The sequence below is a fragment of the Anabrus simplex genome, chromosome 6, assembly GCF_040414725.1.
Source record: "Anabrus simplex isolate iqAnaSimp1 chromosome 6, ASM4041472v1, whole genome shotgun sequence".
Lineage (NCBI taxonomy): Eukaryota > Metazoa > Arthropoda > Insecta > Orthoptera > Tettigoniidae > Anabrus > Anabrus simplex.
Window position 1 is genome coordinate 74,823,800 of NC_090270.1, and position 21,536 is coordinate 74,845,335.

The 21,536-nt window shown below is 38.3% G+C and overlaps 2 protein-coding genes across 4 annotated transcripts in view; one reads left to right on the top strand and one right to left on the bottom strand.

The window, feature by feature from the left end:
• Positions 1-12,015, bottom strand: part of LOC136876141 (casein kinase I) — a 120,468-nt gene extending 108,453 nt beyond the window's left edge. For 2 of the 3 annotated variants that reach the window (XM_067149847.2, XM_067149846.2), the window contains exons 1-4: positions 11,860-12,015; positions 11,651-11,728; positions 11,188-11,543; positions 10,691-10,919 (exon numbers count right to left, since the gene is read on the bottom strand). In XM_067149847.2, coding sequence (XP_067005948.1) covers positions 10,691-10,919; positions 11,188-11,543; positions 11,651-11,726 — 661 coding nt within the window. In that variant the 5' untranslated portion in view covers positions 11,727-11,728; positions 11,860-12,015. The remainder of the gene's footprint in view (positions 1-10,690; positions 10,920-11,187; positions 11,544-11,650; positions 11,729-11,859) is intronic. The other variant, XM_067149848.2, reaches the window with a different exon arrangement.
• A 231-nt stretch (positions 12,016-12,246) lies between these two features.
• The window catches only part of LOC136875874 (meiosis 1 arrest protein), a 147,754-nt gene continuing 138,464 nt past the window's right edge, over positions 12,247-21,536 (top strand). Inside the window, exons 1-2 of the mRNA XM_067149496.2 lie at positions 12,247-12,360; positions 12,465-12,632. Coding sequence (XP_067005597.2) covers positions 12,247-12,360; positions 12,465-12,632 — 282 coding nt within the window. The remainder of the gene's footprint in view (positions 12,361-12,464; positions 12,633-21,536) is intronic.

Sequence of the window (21,536 nt, forward strand, 5' to 3'; positions counted from 1 at the left end):
TAGAACATCGATAATTCAAAATCTGTTAATTCAAAATGCCGCCTAATTCGAAGAATCTCTCGTTCCCGGAAAAACAAGGGGGAAACTGTTTAATATGAAATACAGATAATTTGCAATTCAAAAAACGTCAGTCCCATTACTGAAATTCAGACTTTTAATTCAGAATTGTACTTCATTTTGTTAAAAATATTTTACGGCATAATTTGAATGAAAAATTCTCCGCACCACGATAGAACGCATCTTCCGGAATGTGCAGGTGTATCTTTCCGCACTTTGACAGTGTGTCTACAGAGTGCTTTAGAGTTGCCAAGTTCCAGTGAAATCATAGTTCATTTGTATTCCTGTAGTTACTCGTTTTACTTCAAGTTTTAGTGTGCAGTTATAAACTTCGAAGTTGTTATATTTTATTAATACTGTGTTTTAGTTTATTGTTACGGTATTTTTGTTTAGGACATGCGTGTTCTTTTCTTTGTGTTGCGAGATGGCTAACGGCGGCAGTATTCTTACAAGACACTCAGCGAGAAAGTGAAATTATAAGGGAGGTCGACAAAGGAAAAAAAAACAAAAACTGAAATAGCTAAAGACTTTGGAATTCCTGTGTCCACGCTTTCAACGTTTTTAAAAAATCATGAGAGCATAGAAGCTCAGGAAATGCAGGGTGTAAATACAGCAAAGTGAATGCGCATTCGAGAAGCTAAACACTCGGATTTGGAAGTACAAGTGATCGAGAGGTTTCGGCACGTTTGGGCGAACAATATCCCTGTTGATGGCGAGATTATTACGGGGAAGGCGAATGAACTGGCGCTAAAGATGGGGCTTGAGTTTCAGTGTTCAAACCGGTGGATTCAGCATTTTAAGGAACAGCACAATATCACGTGGCAGGCAGTGTGCGGAGAAGCAGAATCAGTGAACACTAGCGATGCAGACAGTTGGCGAGAAAGCGTGCCTCACATAATCAATTCGTATGCACCGAACAACATCTTCAATGCCGATGAGACTGCATTATTTTTTAATGCCGAGCCCAAAAGGACTTATGGTTTTAAGGGAGAGAAGTGCCATGGCAAGAAATCTTACAAGGATAGGGTCACAGTCCTACTGTGTTGCAATGCGGACAGAAGCGAGGGACTTCCTTCCCTTGTCATAGGCAAGTTCGAGAAGCCACGATGTTTTAAGGGCCTCAGGCACTTCCCGTGCAAATACAAGTCATTTAAAAATTCCTGGATGGCAGGCAACAATTTTTGAGGAGTGACTGGTACGCCTTGAGCACAAAATGGCATGCCAGGACAGAAAAATACTTCTGTTGGATCAGTGCACTGCACACAAACATAATTTAATTTTAAAACATGTGCGTCTTCTTTTTCTGCTGGCCAAAACTACAAGCTACTTGCAGCCCCTAAATCAAGGTATAATTTCATCTGTGAAACGTGCCTACAGAAAGCGACTGGTGCGTTACTTTCTCCGTAAAGTTCCTAGATATATTCTGGCGTGAGAAATACCCAAGTGGAACGTGATTGATGCAATGCGGAGTGTGACAGTTACCTGGAACCTATTCCTTCACCAACAATCAAGAACTGCTTCGTCAAGTGTGGTTTTAGTTCGTTAAATGAAGTAGGAGAAGGGGAAGAAGACGACAATGAAGATGAATGGGAGAAGTTACAGCAAAAGTCTAATGTTGGTATGACTTTGTCTGAATACATTGCCATAGACCATGCGGTGTCTACTTCAGAAGAGCGGGATCATGCGACGCCAGAGGGAGATGCAGCTACAGCTGATGTTGAACACGACGAAGATACGGCACAGGCTGCAACTATTCCATCACAAAATTATGTACTTGCCGCTCTAGCCGTGTTGGATTCTGTGATAAGTGCAAGTGATGCTGACAACGCTACAATTAAGGCTATGATCCATATGGAGCAGTTTGTAGGTAGTGTTTATATTTTTTTTTAAAGATGAAGCAAACTCTCGTACATTCTTTCTTTCAAAGGCAATAAGCCCAATGTGTGACAAAAAAAAAAAAAAAAAACACGAACTATTCAGGTGCTGTACAATGTTATTTATTATTCTTGATATTTGTGATAAATATATGTCTTGAGTTTTTAAAGTTTGTTTTGTTGGTGTCATGTGTTTCCAATCTGGACAGTCTTGTTGGCTCCCCTGTGCAAGTGCTTAATACTGCACTTAAATCAAGTAGGTTATAACCTATTTGCTTAAATTGAGTCATGCATATACAGTAGATTACCGTACCCTTTGTCTTTGAATCGTGTTTTATTTTTTTCCCGGGTGTGAGGTTACGTTTGACAGTGTATGGTGTTATCCAAGAACATTATTTCAATAAATGCACCTTGTTGAATACATTAAGGATTTTTTTCCCCATGGCATTTGAAAGGTTTAACTGTGAATCAAGGCAATTTATTTATTTATTCGTATCAGAAGCAATACATCATATAAATTATTAGTTAGTTAAGAATGAGAAATAATTAGTTAGGCCTAACTGGTAAGAACATACTAGAGGTACATTCAAAGTAACAATTATATCATATCGGACCAGAATTTGGCGAGATCTCATCCATTTGGTGTGGCCTTCACTAAATCTTGCATGGTGCAAACGAGAGAGCAGGAGTTGCAATTAAGGAGGTGCGCCATGGTTTGTTCTTCTCCGCAGGCACAGAGGTTTGACTCTTCAGATAGACCCCACTTCTTCATATTGTTCTCAGATAGACCGACCCCAGACCGCAGCCTGTTCAGAGTCTTCCATGTAGACCAAGACTCTTCGTTACCGGCTGGAAGAGTTTCAGATGGATCCATCCATCCACTGAGGCGATTCCATGCTATAAAGGATTTTAGAATATTTTGTGATGCAGCAGGGGTTGGCATTTCTGAATTTCGAGTTAGCGGCGATTAATTCGAAAACACATAATTCAAAGTCCGATTCTTGCGTCCCGACTGACTTAATAAGGTATTACTGTATAGACGTGAATGAGAACCGGTCACCTCTGATTAATGGTAAACATACATTTGAATGAGTTGAGCTATTCAAGTTCCTAGGAGTTGATTAGCGAACAGAATCAAAGAGAAGCGGAAATCAAAGTTAGAATACAGAATGCTAACAAGGTGCACTACTCTCTACAGCTTCTATTGGGTTCAAAATTTTTGACGGGAAATACAAAACTGAAAATATACAACAATGTCATCAGGCCAGTTCTAACTTATGGTTCAGAATCATGGAGTTTAACACACAAAAAACATCAGTTGCAGGTTTTCAAAAATAAAGTTTACAGGAAAATTTTTGGACCACACTTTGATTCTATATCTCAAACCTGGAATAAGAGATCAAATAAAGAAATACACTCACTATCACAGCAAGCACCAATAATCAACATCATCAATTCCAGAAGACTTCAATGGGGTGGTCATCTTCTAAGGATGGAAAATGATAGGATGGTCTTATGAATCTTTAAAGAACTAACAGAAAAAAGACCAATGGGAAGACCACGTAGCTCCTGGAAAAACTAAATCTTCAAGCTATGTAAACTTCTGAATGTGAACAACTGGCAAGAACTCGTCCAAAACAGAGTTCAGTGGAGGCAATTTGTGAGAATGGCGTGGGATCTTAATGTCTGAGCGAGTGTGAGTGTTTTAACTTGAAAAGTGTGTGTTTACTGTGAAGTGTGGAAGTTACACAGCATTTATCATAATATCGTGAATCGTGATAATTCACAATTTGCTTCTAATCTGCAGGGACCAGAGTTCAATCCAATTCTTTTTTCTTACAATTTTTATGCTAAAATGTCTGAAAGGAATTACCGGCCCTCACCATTACAAGACGTGATAGTATTTATTTTTACAATCTGCTTTATGTTGGACCGACACAGATAGGTCTTATGGTGACGATGGGATAGGAAATGGTTAGGAGTGGAAAGGAAGCGGCCGTGGCCTTAAGTAAGGTACAGCCCCAATATATGCCTGATGTGAAAATGGGACACCACGAAAAACCAAGGCCAATTTGCTCAGTAATGACATTGATACTGATAACATTCCAACCAGTGCAACTTTGTCAACCTGGACTGAAAGAGAAAAAGGGTGGTCCCTCTTGATCCAAAATTCCATCAGGGTGTAGAGTTTTAGGGAAAACAGACCCAAGTTAAAATATTTTAATTATATTTCAATGATGAGATGTGCCAGAACACAGCTGAAGAGATGAAGCTTCAAGCCCAGCAGAAAATCACGCATAAAACGAAGCTTAGTAATATGAAACGAAGGAGTCCGGGACCAGGACTGGGTCCCGACGTAAGGATAAAATATACCTGTTTTTGGGCACACTGCTGCTGCAGGAGATTGTACAGAAATCTAAATTGGGACACTATTTTTCTCGCAATCACATGCTGACCATGCCTATTTTCTAAAAACTAATGAGAGAGAAGAGATTTTTCCTACTCTTCAACTTTTTATATTTCTCTGACAATGAGGCATATAATAGACAAATTCCTACCAAATTTTACAAGGCAGTACTTAACCACCGGACAGAAAAATTTTGGACGCTTATACTCCTGATGGCAAAGTGCCAATTTATGAGAGCCTTCTCTTACGGAATGGGCAACTGGGACAAAAAGTTAATATTTTTAAAAAAAGACCACATTTCGGAATGGAATCATACAAATTATGCGAAGCCGGGTCAGAGAATGTATGGAATATGATCTGGTATTCTGGAAAAACTACAGAGCTGCTCCCAGAGTTTCTCGCAGGATATATTTTGAATATTTCAAAGCCTTCAAGGATTGTGTTTACGTTAGCTGAAAACATTTTGAATCAGGGGTATCTTATTGGCATGGACGATTATTATAGCAGTCCAGAACCCTTCGATCTTCTGAACAAATTCAATACATATGTCGTTAGTATTGTATGAAGCAATCAAAATGAATTCCGAAAAGGAGTTCAAACCAAAATCTCAAGAGGGGAGAAGGCTCAGTTTTGTAGAGGAAATAGTTAATGGCTTCCAAATAGAGAGATAAGAGGGAAGTCTGTATGCTGAGTAATATCCACAACGGCAAAAGGAGATAAGTCACAGAAAAGGGGGGACAAAACAGAAACCCATTGTATGCATCGATTACAATGATAATATGGAGGATAGCAACTTATGCATGAATATATAGTTATATATGCTGCTGCAAGGAAGAGGCTGAAGAAATATTGGGCATTTATTGGATCTCACAATGTTTAACTCCTTCATAATACACAGGAGGAATGGAGAAAGTACACTGATTTGCAGTTCAGAATACACTGTATCCAATATGATGATATTTTTTGGTTTACAGCCCACTAAATACTTTTACAGTTTTCAGATACACTAATATGCCAGGATTTTGTCCCACAGTAGTTCTTTAAAATGCCAGTAAAACTACTGACACGAAGATGACATATTTGATCACCCTCAAATACCACCAGACTGAGATGGGATCAAACTCGCCAGCTTGAGCTCAGAAGTAAAGTGCTCTACCACTTGAGCTACTCAACTCGGCCCTTTTCCAAGTGATTCTGGACAAATATGCAGGATAAACTCCTCAGGAGGCACGTCCCATGCAAAACGTACACATAGGCTACATCTTCCAGATCCGGCAAGATTCACAGATATGACATTTCCGTAAAATACACACACACACACACACACACACACACACACACACACACACACCCAATCTACGTCATGCTGTTGAAATTAGGTCTTGGATTGAACAGACAAGGACGGCATTTATAAAAGAATCAGTAAACTTCTCTGTAACTGGGACTCTACGATCAATCTACGTCTCCGTTTACATTGCCGTTACGTATCTTCTCTGTCATATTTTATGGTGCCGAGGCTTGGACCCTAACAGAGAACACCACAAGAAAACTTTGATCTTTTGACATGTGGTGCTACTGTCAGAATGGTTCTTTTATTGTTACCACTGCTACTGACGCTACTGAGCAAAAGTTGAAAAGGTCTTCCAGTGATGGTCCCAAGAGTTCCATCACCATCACATTGTAGTCACCTTCTGAACCACACCACTTGATGGTAGATGGGTTGACAGAATACGTAACACTGAAGTACTCCAACGCCTGAACAAAGAGATAAAGGTCATACACAACATTTAAAAGAAACCTTGATTACTTTGGCCATATCATTCGAAATGATAAACATAAACTCCTTCAGCTTATCTTACAAGGTAAAACTGAAGGAAGGAGAAGTAGGGGAAGGAGAATATCTTGGCTACGGAATCTACGAGAATGGTATGGGCTCAGTACCCCCAATCTTTCCCGAATTGCTAAGAATAAGAAACAGATCGCCCTGATGACAGCTGATATCCAATGAGGATATGGTACGAGGAGAAGAAGAAGACATCTACGTCGTGGAAAAGTAAGCACAAAAGCGAGAGGTGTGTAGTGTGTGCTTCCCAAAAGGAAAGGTGAGACACAACCTTTAAGTGTATCTGTATGCATCAGTTATGACCTGTAGGTATTTAAACTGGATCCCTCAAAATGCTAACCAACATGTAACAGAAAATTTCTTCAATATTACAATTAATTCTATTCTCAAGCTCATAAGAACACGTAAACTTTGTAAATCTACAATTTATTTACATACAAAAAAATAGTTTCTTTCCAGGCAGAGATTGTTATTAAAATATTTACAGTGGTAACAATAAAAGAACCATTCTGACAGCTAGCTAGCCTGCCGTAGTGCCGTTCCAACCAACACACATAGGTCTTATGGCGACGATGGGATAGGAAATGAGCTAGGAGTTGGGAGGAAGCGGCCATGACCTTAATAAAGGTACACACCGGGCAAGTTGGCCGTGCGCATAGAGGCGCGCGGCTGTGAGCTTGCATCCGGGAGATAGTAGGTTCGAATCCCACTATCGGCAGCCCTGAAGATGGTTTTCCGTGGTTTCCCATTTTCACACCAGGCAAATGCTGGGGCTGTACCTTAATTAAGGCCACGGCCGCTTCCTTCCAACTCCTAGGCCTTTCCTATCCCATCGTCACCACAAGACCTATCTGCGTCGGTGCGACGTAAAGCCCCTAGCAAAAAAAAATTAAAAAAATAAAATAAAGGTACAGCCTGGTGTGAAAATGGGGAACAGCAGAAAACCATGTTCAGGGCTGCCGACAGTGGGGTTTCAATCCACTATCTCCCGAATGCATACTCACAGCTGTATGCCCCTAACCGCATTGCCAACTCACTTGGTGCAGTATTCTGTTGTAGCGTGCCATACTAGGTCAGACCACGACTGACTCGGTCCCATGTTAGATACAATACTTTTGTTTGATACCGGTACTTAATAATTGCCATACAACAGAAACAGAATAGGACTCAGACTGAGCCATTCACAACAAGATCTAACGGGGAAGTGAAAGATTTGGCAACTCCAGGTGGACAGCGGACATGTTTTCATGGTAACCATACCCCTACTCGCTTCTGTCCAGCCAGCCAGGCAGTAAACGGACCCTCCCCGCATTAGATGTCAGAAAGCTTCTTTTATTATTATACGACTATAGATTCTAAATAAATGAAAACCAGAGTTTTGCTATAAGGAAAAAACAAGTTCAGCATCAACTGTGAAACCACTTAATATGTTCTTGCACAAAATATTGAAAAATTAAACTAGGATTTTTCAACAATCAAATGCACTTTATTCAAGTAAATATTTATCTTAGGGTGCTTGTATAGTTTATTTACGTCTAGGATGGTTTTTAAGCAAGTGATTAAATAGTTTCTTCAATCAGGGAAATTGCTCCACACCTGGGAGTGAGCCAGCTCCATGCTCAAGGTGTAAAGTACAGAAGGAGATTTTTTAGCTAGACCAATGGATTTGTCCTTGGCCAATGATCTAACATATCCAGACCTATGATTTTGTCACTAGACACAATGGACCGATTGCAGAAGTGGTGTTTAGACCATGTCTACAGTTAAGTAATGCCTAAGTATGGCTGCCGCATTGCAGAGACGTTAATTATCACTTAGAAACTGTCTAAAACTGATGTTCAACCGGTCATGTTTAAACACTGCTGAGAGCACTGTTTTACCTCAAATGAGAAGTGTGAATCACAATCAGAGGTTACGTGCCATGAAACATGTAATTTGTATTATCGGGTTGAGACGATTGCAGGAAGAAAGGTTAGTTCGACGGCCTCTCTGTGGGTCACCCGCTGCTAAATCGCAGCAATTCATTTGACATGTACGGGGAGACAGATCTTAAAATAAGGGTCTTGAGACTGACAAAGGGACAGTCCGGTAACTGTCAACTTGAATACAATTCTTGGCAACCGACAGATTTTATTATATACATGGGGTAATTTCCATGGAATTATAGGTCACTTACTTCGACTACATACATGTCAGAATTACTTGTCCCAACCATCAGAGGGCTGTCACATACATCAATCAGGAGGGATTCACTTATATTTACCGCCAAGTACACACATAATAGTGAAAATTAAAAAGTAGGTTGTATGTGGTTTTTGTACATATACTCATATAAGTTTTCGGCAACTATCAGATACGAAAAGGCAAGTGCTGGTAATGGTGGTGATTATTGTTTAAAGACGACTAGGAAACAAAAGCCGTGGCCATAACAACAGCCCTAGTATTTGCCTGGTGTAGAAATAGGGAAACTACGGAAAACAATCTTCAGGATTGCCAATGATGCGTTTCGAACCTACAATCTCCAGAATGCAAGCTACATCTATACGGCCCGTACAACACACTCGGTTACACATCACTATTGCTTCATCTTCCCTTCGTCGAAGCTACGGTATTTATGAGTAGATTACACTCACTGTAACAACGCTATAATCAAACCTACACTCCCCCTACAGTGGCGTGTCGCTTTAGTGTCGATAATATTATGAGATTTAATTTCCACCAAAAGCGATACTCTTATTTGTGGACAAGACATACTCATGATTAGCCATATTTGAGTAATGTGTAGGAAGACAAAGACTAGCATTCGGCGCGCGCACCGACGAATTTCATTGGTTGCGACAAGCAGAGAGTTGCACGAAAGATACTTCTATCTCCATTTTCAAACCAATATTGAAACTTTAAGCGATGTCTAGTTAAACATCGGCTGAACATTGGAAGATCGTGCTTGATTTAGACGCCGTTTGCATAGACATTGTCTAAGGCTTAAAACTAATCGTTTCTGCAATCGGCCCAATCAGCCGTGCCATTTTGGATTCCCAACCTCTCTTTTCATCCCTGTTAGTGAAGTATTACCCAACATTCTCGCAATTTACAAACCAAACACAATATCCCCAACATAATAGCACGCAGCTTCCCATACACAGCAGAAAATGCCTATCTTCATCAGAGGCTCTACTTTACAAAGTCTGCATTCAACTGTAACAGCCACACAAAATAAAATTAAAATTTCCCACACAGCAAAGTTGGTCTGTAAACAGAGTGATGTTAAAATAAATTTCATGTGTGTTCCACTGGCCTAGCAATGATTTGACTCAAAACTTATCCACAGTTAAACCAGGTCTTAAGAACTATCTTTACAAACCAAAATATTACAACAGAGTTAAATATAAACAACACAAAGTCCTGAAAATGTGACATAATTATACAGTGAACAACAAGTTCTCTGTGTTTAAAATCACTGTCAGGGTTACGTGAACGAATCCGATCCACAAAATATCACGGTATTATTTGGCCCAAATGGAAGATAATATTTGCTTTTACTCAAACTAAGTGTAAAATCTGCAGTAAATTAAGAAAAAGTATGAAATATTTCACTTGTAGACAATAATACGGATACATACCTTACAACTATCTTTTCTGCTACATCGCAATGCTTCTGTACATGTTTTGTCTGTCTAACACTTTCGTGTGTGATGTCTTTGCTCACTGAAGTTGTTTGAATTAATTAGGTGTTGTTTTCTTCATGTTGCTCATTCATTTTGTGCCCTAACTCATTCATTATTATTAGTCCAGGGATCATGCTATTTTCCTTTCAACAAAACTGTAATATATTTATTGGTCCAGGGATCATGCTATTTTGCTGTTTGAACTGCCCGTGCTAGTCATATGGACAAAGATAATGGGAATTCACAGACATAGCACTCCCATTCGTCGATGTTAGCCATGGACCTCAAGAAAGAAACAAAAGACGGCACGAGCAGCGGAATGCAACACAAGGGAGCCCTGTCTACAGCCCGTAAGTACATATTTCTCTAGTAACAACGGTATTTCTTAATTTGCCGCAGGTTTTACATTTTATTTGAGTAAAAGCAATTATTATCTTTCATTTGGGACAAATATTACAGTGACATTTCGTGGATCGGATTCGTTCACATAACCCACTGACAGAACAAATTAACAATGGGCCTAATGATATGAATTTTTACAACACAGGTTACAAGTCAAGCAGAGAAAGAGAAACTCAATACTCCCCTCTTACTTCCCCTCATTCACCATGACAAAACACATTAAATCTTCCATTCAGACCAGCAATACCTTACTCCAGCACCCAAAATACCATGCATGCACTGCTAGTGTTTATAATACATAGGTCTACATAACAGTAAAATACACATGCAACCCTTCCTGCCACTCAACACAAAATTTCCAGCAATTAATCTATTGAAGATCCATTTCACATTACACTCAATAGAGAGAATAGTATATTTAGCAGATGGCAATGATACAAACCTATGCCGAGATGAGTGTTGATACTGGCATACCGAGCTGTACCAGTCAAATTTTTGTTCTCCCGATATGGAATATGCTGATGCGTGCGACCATCACGATACTTCTTGGCTAAGCCGAAGTCAATGATATACACAAGGTTACCCTTCTTGCCTAGTCCCATTAGGAAGTTGTCGGGCTTGATGTCTCGATGAATAAAATTACGACTATGGATATAGTCTATCCGGGATATCTATTAACAAGGGGGTGAAAGAATCTTGATATTAAATCAATATGTAAAAATACCCAGAATTTCAATAGTATCATTATTTGTGCAAAAGTCTGCCTCACACGTTTAGTACATTGTGCAGGTACTAGACTTGATACACACTTTTAACAACTATCTCAAAGAGTTCTATATTATTTCAAACTTGTGTGTAGGTAATAGAGAACAAATAGTAGGCTAACTGTCAAAACACAAAAACTGACTGACAAGAGTATTTACGAGAAACGTCACTTACAAGCTGGTCTGCTAACAAGAGTACAGTCTTCAGGGAGAAACGTCGTGAGCAAAAGTTGAAAAGGTCTTCCAGTGATGGTCCCAAGAGTTCCATCACCATAACATTGTAGTCACCTTCTGAACCACACCACTTGATAGTAGGGATTCCAACTAGAACACGTACCACACAATTACAGAAATGGCCCCTCAAATACGAAGACATCCACTTCTGCCCAGAATTAATACGAAAGAATCCACAAATCTTACCTCCACCCTGCATCATCTTGTAGAACTTCGATTCTATATGGAGTTGAGGATGCCGAGTTTTTATGCATTCTAATTTAATTGCCACTTCCTCACCTGTAGATATATTAGTACCTGTAAGAAATCACTACCTCGATCACCTATTCATCGAAAAATCATATTATTTAAAGACAAACTACAGTTTATTATGAGTAAAGCAAATACGTAAATAAGGAGCTTACCTAAATATATGTCTCCAAAAGATCCACTGCCTATTTTACGGCCTAGTCTGTATTTGTTTCCGACTCGGAGCTCCATTTCTGCAAATATATGGCGACATTACGAGACAATGGAAACATAAACAGCTTCAATTGTGGCAGCCATGTTTGAAGTTTTAACCAAGAACCCTAGAAGATAAAGACCCAAATTCTACCCTGTTTTCTATGCTTACCAGGGGCCCGGGATAAAAATGCCAATCACAGACAAAAAGGCCGTTTCTTTCTCTTATTTAATCTTCATCAAGAAAAGGAAAGCTTACACCTTAGGCGAGGATTATTAGGATTTTTCATAGTAGGTTTCACCAAAATTTACACTGACACACAGACAATCCCGGATGTTACTTCATCTTTCTTCCACTTCACAGACAGTAGCAGCACCATCGCCATTCCAGTAACACATGAAAACCGATCAGCTGTTGTGGGGTATTCAAACAGCGAAACAAGTGTAACAAAAGTTGAATTTGACGAAACTACCAGGAATAATATTTAGGTTAATTAGATATCCAGTAAATGCATAAATTGCAACACAAATACTTTTTCATGAACAAAACGACGTCCAAATGAGCCGCTTTATAGCAAATAATCGGGCTGCTTTTAACCACCAACCTGCTCACCACATTTTGTTTGATTTAGGGTTTCCTATGACAACTATGCAGATAAGGGCTACTACTGCTGTAAATACCATTTCATCAGAGCTCGTCTTATATCTGTTTTCATTTTCAAAGTATCATTATTTTGGGGATATTGTTTTAATATTGAATCTGTTTGTGTGTTACAGGCTGTACAAAATGTATTGTCCTTAGCATGTTCAATTCGAGGAGGAACACGAATTCCCGGATTTGGAATTTCAGTTATTAATAACAACTTCCAGAATGTTTATCAGCTGGAAGCCATACGAGGGAACTTTTCCAAGATTGTTGAAGCATTAAGCAACCTTGAAAACCTTGTAAAAATCAATCTTGAATCAAACAATTTTATAGCAAGTTACCGCTATCAGTAGTTATATTTATATATATAGATTTTAACAAATAATGGTTATAAGGTCCCTTGAAAGTTATCATCGTTTGCATAGAAATTCAGGGAATTTATCCTCTCCTTACAATCGATCAAGTGGTACTGAGGGCAATACAAGCCGCAGAGCGTACAGAAACACTGGGTGAAGCATGATGGTAACCTCGTTGGTGACAAATTCTGTGGTGAAAGCCATGCGCTGCAGTCCACGTGAAGACATGTCGGAGTTCAAAGTTGGACTCTTTCCATACACCTGTGTTCATTGCTGGAGTTTCATAGAAGTCTGGATCTATTGCTGCAAGCTTTTGCTGTCTTTGTTCAATGTGGGCTTCATATGCTGAGGTGGATTCTAGATTATTGCTTATCATTATCTCCCTTATGAAAAAATCCATGTCTACCAGTTTCTGCACTAACCGTGTCCAAACTGTTCTGTGTAGCCGTAATGCTCTTTTCAAGTAGGTGGCTTTCACAGCTTCCAGTCTCCCCAGGTTGGCCATAGTGAGGTGCGTCCATATTTTGCTGATGACATAGCAGGCTATTGGAGCTATCTTAATGTTAAAGAGAATGAGGGCGGATCTTACTGATAGTTTCTCGATGCTCTTTATTTCAAATATGGATTTGATCGCTGCAGTGCAACATTCCTCTATGTGTTTAGTAAACATCTTCCCAGTTACTTGCAAGGTTAAGCCTAAATAACGATACGAGTTTACCAGCTCTAGTTTGTTATTGCCGCACTCAAAGACATCTTCTGTAGAGATATTTCCTCCTCGCCTAAATTTCATAACTTTTGTTTTGCTGGTATTTATCTCTAGATCATTTCTCAGAGACAATTCGTTTAGCTTATTGAGTCCTTGCTGCAGGGATTTTCTGTTTTTTGATAGCAATATCATGTCATCAGCGTACAGGAACATTGCAATATCTTCCGAGGCCACCTCACTGATGACATCGTGAGTCAACAGATTAAAAAGCATTGGGCTGAGAGGGTCTCCTTGGAGTACGCCATTAGTCTGGGTTATAAGTCCAGTTATATTTATGAAATACCTTAGAGCAGTGGCAGCTGGTGGAATTTTGTTGTTCCTATGGCACTTAATTATGTAATAGGCCTAAATTATCAATATTATGCTGTAGGCCTTCCATTTAATTGATAAGACAGGTATGAGTGTGTTTTGGAAAAGTATGTGGAAAATGGTAAATAAAAACATTCAGCCTATGGGATTGGTGTAAAGCAGTTGTTGAGGAGTGTGATAAAAGGTACCTAAGTACCTTTAAAGGTGGTAAGGCTAAATTATTACAGAGAAATAAAGGGACTAGGAAGGGGGTGCAGGCTGGAAAGAAATAAGAGTTAATAGGAATGGTGGTGGAAGTAAGGAAACATTAAAGGAACTTACAAGGAAATTGAATTTTGCAAAGAAGTCAGCTAAGTATAACATGAAAGCAAGCATAATTGCCAGTCATATGAATTTTAGTGAAAAATAGAAGGGTAAATTATATACAGGTACCAGAAAGAAGGGAAGGGATACTGACTGGAGGGTGATTGGGGATTTAAATGAGACTATGGAGTGGGTATGTGGGAAACTGGGAGTGAAATTTCTGGATCCTAATGGGTGGGTAGGAGATAGGGATCTGCGCTCAGATGGCCTTCATTTAAACCGCAGTGGTACGTATAAGTTAGGAAATTTGTTTGGAAGGGTAATAGGGAGGTACATTCAGGGAAACGGGATGGCCTAGGGAGCGGTGATAAGGGAACAGGGAACTGGAAATCAAGTAGGGATGACATAAAATTGTTAGTGTTGAACTGTAGAAGTATTCTAAGGAAAGGAATAGAATTAAGTAATTTAATAGATATATATTTACCAGATATTGTAATAGGAGTTGAATCATGGCTGAGAAATGATATAATGGATGCAGAAATTTTCTCACGGCACTGGAGTGTGTATCGTAGAGATAGGATAGGAAGGGTGGGAGGGGGAGTGTTCATTCTGGTGAAAGAAGAATTTGTAAGCTACGAAAAAGTTAAAGATGAGACACATGAAATTCTAGGTGTAAGGCTCATTTCTAAAGATAATAGGCAACTTGATATATTTGGAGTGTACAGATCGGGAAAGGGTAGCACTGACGCAGATTCGGAATTATTTGATAGGATAGTCAGCTATGTGGGAAACGACATGGAAAGAAATGTGATTGTAGCGGGAGATCTGAATTTGCAAGATGTCAATTGGGAAGGAAATGCGAATGACAGGAAGCATGACCAACAAATGGCAAATAAGTTAATATGGGAACGACAGCTGATTCAGAAAGTGATGGAACCAACCAGAGGGAAAAATATCCTGGATGTGGTGCTGATAAAACCAGATGAGCTCTATAGGAAAACTGAAGTAATAGATGGTATTAGTGATCATGAAGCTGTTTTTGTGGTAGTTAAAAATAAATGTGATAGAAAGGAAGGTCTTAAAAGTAGGACTGTTAGGCAGTACCATATGGCTGATAAACCAGGCATGAGGCAGTTTCTAAAAAGTAGCTATGATCGGTGGAAAACGGTAAATAAAAATGTAAACAGACTCTGGGATGGGTTTAAAGAAATTGTTGAGGAATGCAAAAACAGGTTTGTACCATTAAGGGTGGTAAGGAATGGTAAAGACCCACCTTATTATAATACAGTAGAGAAATAAAGAGACTAAGGAGGAGGTGCAGACTGGAAAGAAATAGAGTTAGAAATGGCTGTGGAAGTAAGGAGAAATTGAAGGAACTTACTAGAAAATTGAATCTAGCAAAGAAGGCAGCTAAGGATAACATGATGGCAAGCATAATTGGCAGTCATACGAATTTTAGTGAAAAATGGAAGGGTATGTATAGGTATTTCAAGGCAGAAACAGGTTCCAAGAAGGACATTCCAGGAATAATTAATGAACAAGGGGAGTGTGTATGTGATGATCTTCAAAAGGCAGAAGTTTTCAGTCAGCAGTATGTAAAGATTGTTGGTTACAAGGATGATTTACAAAAAACAATATAAATATGAGTCTCCACCTTATCAATACAAAATTAATTTACATTAAGCTGGTAAATATAGTCAAGACTAGTTTCGACCCCTAGGGGGTCATCTTCAGTTGACATGCATTAAAAATGTATTTTTTACAAAAACATCACATGTAGTGGTAAAAGCTTAAATTAATTTGAACCGATCATAAATGTTGGTATGTCTGGTACATTTGGGCTATTGTATGTGTCAATTTTGAGTTTTTAGCACACAGTGTGAAGGTAGTTGATTAACTAGTGTGCATCATCCATGAAGTCACATGTTATTTTTTATGATGCATACTAGTTAATCAACTACCTTCACACTGTGTGCTAAAAACTCAAAATTGACACATACAATAGCCCAAATGTACGAGACATACCAACATTTATGATCGGTTCAAATTAATTTAAGCTTTTACCACTACATGTGATGTTTTTGTAAAAAATACATTTTTAATGCATGTCAACTGAAGATGACCCCCTAGGGGTCGAAACTAGTCTTGACTATATTTACCAGCTTAATGTAAATTAATTTTGTATTGATAAGGTGGAGACTCATATTTATATTGTTTTTTGTAAAGTAATATTTATCAATACGGAAATGAAACTTATAAACAACAGTACAAGGATGATGTCGAGATAGAGGAGGAGACTAAGGCCAAAGAAGTAATAAAATTTACGTATGATAACAATGACATTTACAATAAGATACAAAAGTTGAAAACTAGAAAAGCGGCTGGAATTGATCAGATTTCTGGGGATATACTAAAGACAATGGGTTGGGATATAGTACCATATCTGAAGTACTTATTTGATTATTGTTTGGTCGGAGGAGCTATACCAGATGAATGGAGAGTTGCTATAGTAGCCCCGGTGTATAAAGGAAAGGGTGATAGACATAAAGCTGAAAATTACAGGCCAGTAAGTTTGACATGCATTGTATGTAAGCTTTGGGAAGGCATTCTTTCTGATTATATTAGACATGTTTGTGAAATTAATAACTGGTTCGATAGAAGGCAATTCGGTTTTAGGAAGGGTTATTCCACTGAAGCTCAACTTGTAGGATTCCAGCAAGATATAGCAGATATCTTGGATTCTGGAGGTCAAATGGACTGTATCGCGATTGACCTGTCTAAAGCATTTGATAGGGTGGATCATGGGAGACTACTGGCAAAAATGAGTACAATTGGACTAGACAAAAGAGTGACTGAATGGGTTGCTATATTTCCAGAAAATAGATCTCAGAGAATTAGAGTAGGCAAAGCTTTATCTGACCCTGTAATAATTAAGAGGGGAATTCCTCAAGGCAGTATTATTGGACCTTTATATTTTCTTATATATATAAATGATATGAGTAAAGGAGTGGAATCGGAGGTAAGGCTTTTTGCGGATGATGTTATTCTCTATAGAGTGATAAATAAGTTACAAGATTGTGAGCAACTGCAATGTGACCTCGAAAATGTTGTGAGATGGACAGCAGGCAATGGTATGTTGATAAACGGGGTTAAAAGTCAGGTTGTGAGTTTCACAAATAGGAAAAGTCCTCTCAGTTTTAATTACTGCGTTGATGGGGTGAAAGTTCCTTTTGGGGATCATTGTAAGTATCTAGGTGTTAATATAAGGAAAGATCTTCATTGGGGTAATCACATAAATGGGATTGTAAATAAAGGGTACAGATCTCTGCACATGGTTATGAGGGTGTTTAGGGGTTGTAGTAAGGATGTAAAGGAGAGTGCATATAAGTCTCTGGTAAGACCCCAACTAGAGTATGGTTCCAGTGTATGGGACCCTCACCAGGATTACCTGATTCAAGAACTGGAAAAAATCCAAAGAAAAGCAGCTCAATTTGTTCTGGGTGATTTCCGACAAAAGAGTAGTGTTACAAAAATGTTGCAATGTTTGGGTTGGGAAGAATTGAGAGAAAAAAGAAGAGCTGTTTGACTAAGTGGTATGTTACAAGTGATGAAAATGTATTGTAATGTGTTGAATAGGTGGAAATAAACAAAAAATATTATCCTATATACAGTTTAAGTGGTATGTTCCGAGCTGTCAGCGGAGAGATGGCGTGGAATGACATTAGTAGACGAATAAGTTTGAATGGCGTTTATAAAAGTAGGAAAGATCACAATATGAAGATAAAGTTGGAATTCAAGAGGACAAACTGGGGCAAATATTCATTTATAGGAAGGGGAGTTGGGGATTGGAATAACTTACCAAGGGAGATGTTCAATAAATTTCCAATTTCTTTGAAATAATTTAGGAAAAGGCTAGGAAAGCAACAGTAGGGAATCTGCCACCTGGGCGGCTGCCCTAAATGCAGATCAGTATTGATTGATTGATTGATTGATTGATTGATTGATTGATTGATTGATTGATTGATTGATTGATTGATTGATTGATTGATTGATTGATTGATTCCAGGAATCATTAATGGACAAAGGGACTGTATATGTGAGTATTTACAGAAGATAATTGGATACAAGAATAATACTAGCAAAGTACTGAAGTTTACCTATATTAATAAAGATAATTACAAAAAGATACAAAACTTGAAAAGTAGAAAAAATTCAACTGGAATTGATAAGACTTCTGGGGATGTAATAAAGGCAATGAGTTGGGATGTAGAAACATATCAGAAGTACCTTAGCTATTTGAATACTGTTTGCATAACAGCTGTACAAAATTAATGGGTAGTTGCTACAGTAGCTCCAGTGTACAAAGGAAAGTGCAAAAAAAACATGAAGCAGATAATTAGAAGCTAGTCAGCTTGACATGTGTGACATGTAATCTGTGGGAAATTATTGTTTCTGATTATAGTAGAAACTTCTGCAAAATTACTAACTAGTTGGATAGAAGGCAGTTTGGATATAGGAAAGGTTGTTCCAGTGAGGCTGAACTCAAAAGCTTCCAGCAGGGTATAGCAGATATTTTACATTAAGGAGAAACAATGCTTTACATCACTATTGACCTTCCCAAGGCATTTAATAGGATAGATCATGGACGAATGTTGACAAAAATGAGGGCTATTGGCCTAGACAAAAGAGTGACTGAATAGGTGGCTAAATTTTTAGAAAACAGAACTCTGAGAATTAGAGTAGGTGAAGCATTATCTGATCCTGTAGGTCTAATGATTGAGAGGGTGGGTCCATGAGGCAGTATTATTGAACTTATATGTTTTCTTATGTATATAAATGAGTCATCGTCATCATCTACTAAAATGCCTTGTCGCTGTAGCCACATCTGGCGATCTTCTGCTAGCTTTTTCATGTTACTATATGAACCACATGCCAGTTCACCGACAGAGTTTCTGATGTATGACATCCTTGGTCACCCCCTGGGTCTCTTTCCCAGTACTTTCTTCTTCTTCTTCTCCTTCTTTCCGACGAGGCCTGCTAAGGACCACGTGCCAATTTCCATTCAGTTCTTCATACCTACTGTGTTGTTTTCTCTTCCGTTCCTTCCAATATTCTTTCATCCTTTCACTATTCTGTTTCCTTCTGGCCTCGGACCACTTCGCACCAGGCTTCTTGTTCAATCTTCCTTGGAATCCTTCCATACTTACTACCCTCTTTCTAAAAGTTTCTCTGTCTATAGTTTCTTTTTCTCTTATATTATTCCTTTCTAAATCTTTCCTTACTTCTTGAATCCAGCTAGTTGTTGCCTTTTTGTCCCAAAGGTACTTGAAAATCCTTTTTGTTAATCTGGAATCATCCATTCTGTAAATATGTCTGAAAAATTACAACCTCCTTTTTCTTATGGTTTCTTATGTTTTCTATGTTCCTGTATATTTCATCATTAGATCTTAATTTCCATACTTCTGTTGTTTTCACAGGGTGTAAGATTTTTTTCATGATTCTCCTTTCTAGTACCTCAAGTATATCTAATCTATAGTTTAGTACCAGGCATTCGCTTGCATATAAGCATTCCAGTTTCACCACTGTAGTGTAGTGCCTTATTTTTAAGATTTTTAGATAGACACTTTTTGTTATAAAAATTATTTGTGGTACTATATGCTCTTTCCATCTTGTGTACCCTTTCTTCTACTGTAGATTTGTCTAAACCATTTTCTTGAATTATTTCTCCTTCCCAGTACTTTACTTTTATTTTTTTTACAAGTTGCTTTACGTCGCACCGACACAGATAGGTCTTATGGCGACAATGGGAGAGGAAAGGGCTAAGAGTGCAAAGGAAGCTGCCATGGCCTTAATTAAGGCCTGGTGTGAAAATGGGAAACCATGGTAAACCATCTTCAGGGCTGCTGACAGTGGGGTTCAAACCCACTATCTCCCAAATACTGGATACTGGCTGCACTTAAGCAGCTGCAGCTATCGAGCTCGCTACTTTACCTTCAATAATGGTTTGGAGAAGAGAGTCATGTCTCAGTACGTGTCCAAGGAACTTTGTTTTCCTCTTTTTTATCGTATTTAATAAACTTTTTTTTATTTTTTTTATTTTTTTTTATTTCTTTATCCATCCAACTTGCTTTTGTAATTCTTCTCCAAAACCTCATTTCAGCAGCCTCAAGTTTTGTTTGTTCCTGTTTCCCTTATGTCCGGGTTTCGCACCCATACAGTAGCACACTTGGAAATGGCAGTATCTGGAAGGAGACCTGTTTGACGTCCCAGAAGAAGGTCGCTGGACCAAATAAATACAGACCTTATCAAGAAAGGAACAACACTGCAGGATGTGAAAGGAGAGGAACTCTATAATGACAGGAACCTATGGAGGCATATTGTCCACAAAATTCCTACTCAGCCTGCTGGAAGGATAACCAGAGGAGCGTAGCACACTCAAAACAAAAGTCTTGAGAAATGATTTTCTGGTCTCCAAATTGAGATGGTTGTTTAGCAAAAAGTTTTTCTTATTTTTGAAGGCTTGTTTTGCTACCAATATTCTTTTCTTGATTTCTGAAAGGTATCTGTTATCAGAGGTAATAACACTACCCAAATAGGAGAATTCTGTGACTTAAAAATTCTATCGGTGTGTTACTTAATTTTAAGTGTTTTCTACCTGTTATCTCGTTTTTGTCTACTACTATTATTTTTTTCTTCATATTTATTTTTAGTTTAAATTTTTCTAAGGATTTGTTGGATGTTCTTAGCATCTTACTCATATCCTTTTCAGAATTAGCTAACAGAGCAGTATCGTCTGCAAAGTGGATACTGTGCACCTGAATACCATTAAAATTCACTCCTTTAGTATTCTCTTTCATTTCTCCACCTGCATTTTCTGTAAACAGATTAAAGAGATATGGTGACAGTGAGCAGCCTTATTGTACTCCTATGCTAATTTTTGCTTCTCTTGTAGTACCATTAACATTAACTTCTGTGGTTTGAGCTTTATATGAATTCAGAATAAGGCGCCTGTCTTTCCTGTCAAGTCCCATATTCCGTATTATTTGAAAAAGCAATTTCCACTCAACATTATCAAAGGCTTTTTCCAAGTCAATAAATGCTACATAAGTTAACCTGTTGATTCTATCCTTCTTTCCAGAATTTTATGTGATGCTAATATAGCCTCCCTAGTCCATTTCTGTGTTCTAAAGCCATATTGATTGTTATCCAGTTGTTGTTCTCTTTTCCTTCTAATTATGTCTTAAAACATGATGATAAGTGTTCCAGGAATATCGTGGAATGCAGAGGTGTAAGAAGGTGTCAGGGTGAATATGCATAAGTTAAAGCACTAAATTTAGACATTTTTTTCTTTCCTTCTTGTATTTTTGTATATTTTAAAACTAAATAGATAGAAGATTTGGAAAAAATAGCAGTTAAATAGAATAACAATGAGCTTGTCAGCTCTGATAACAACAGCAGACTATAAGTCC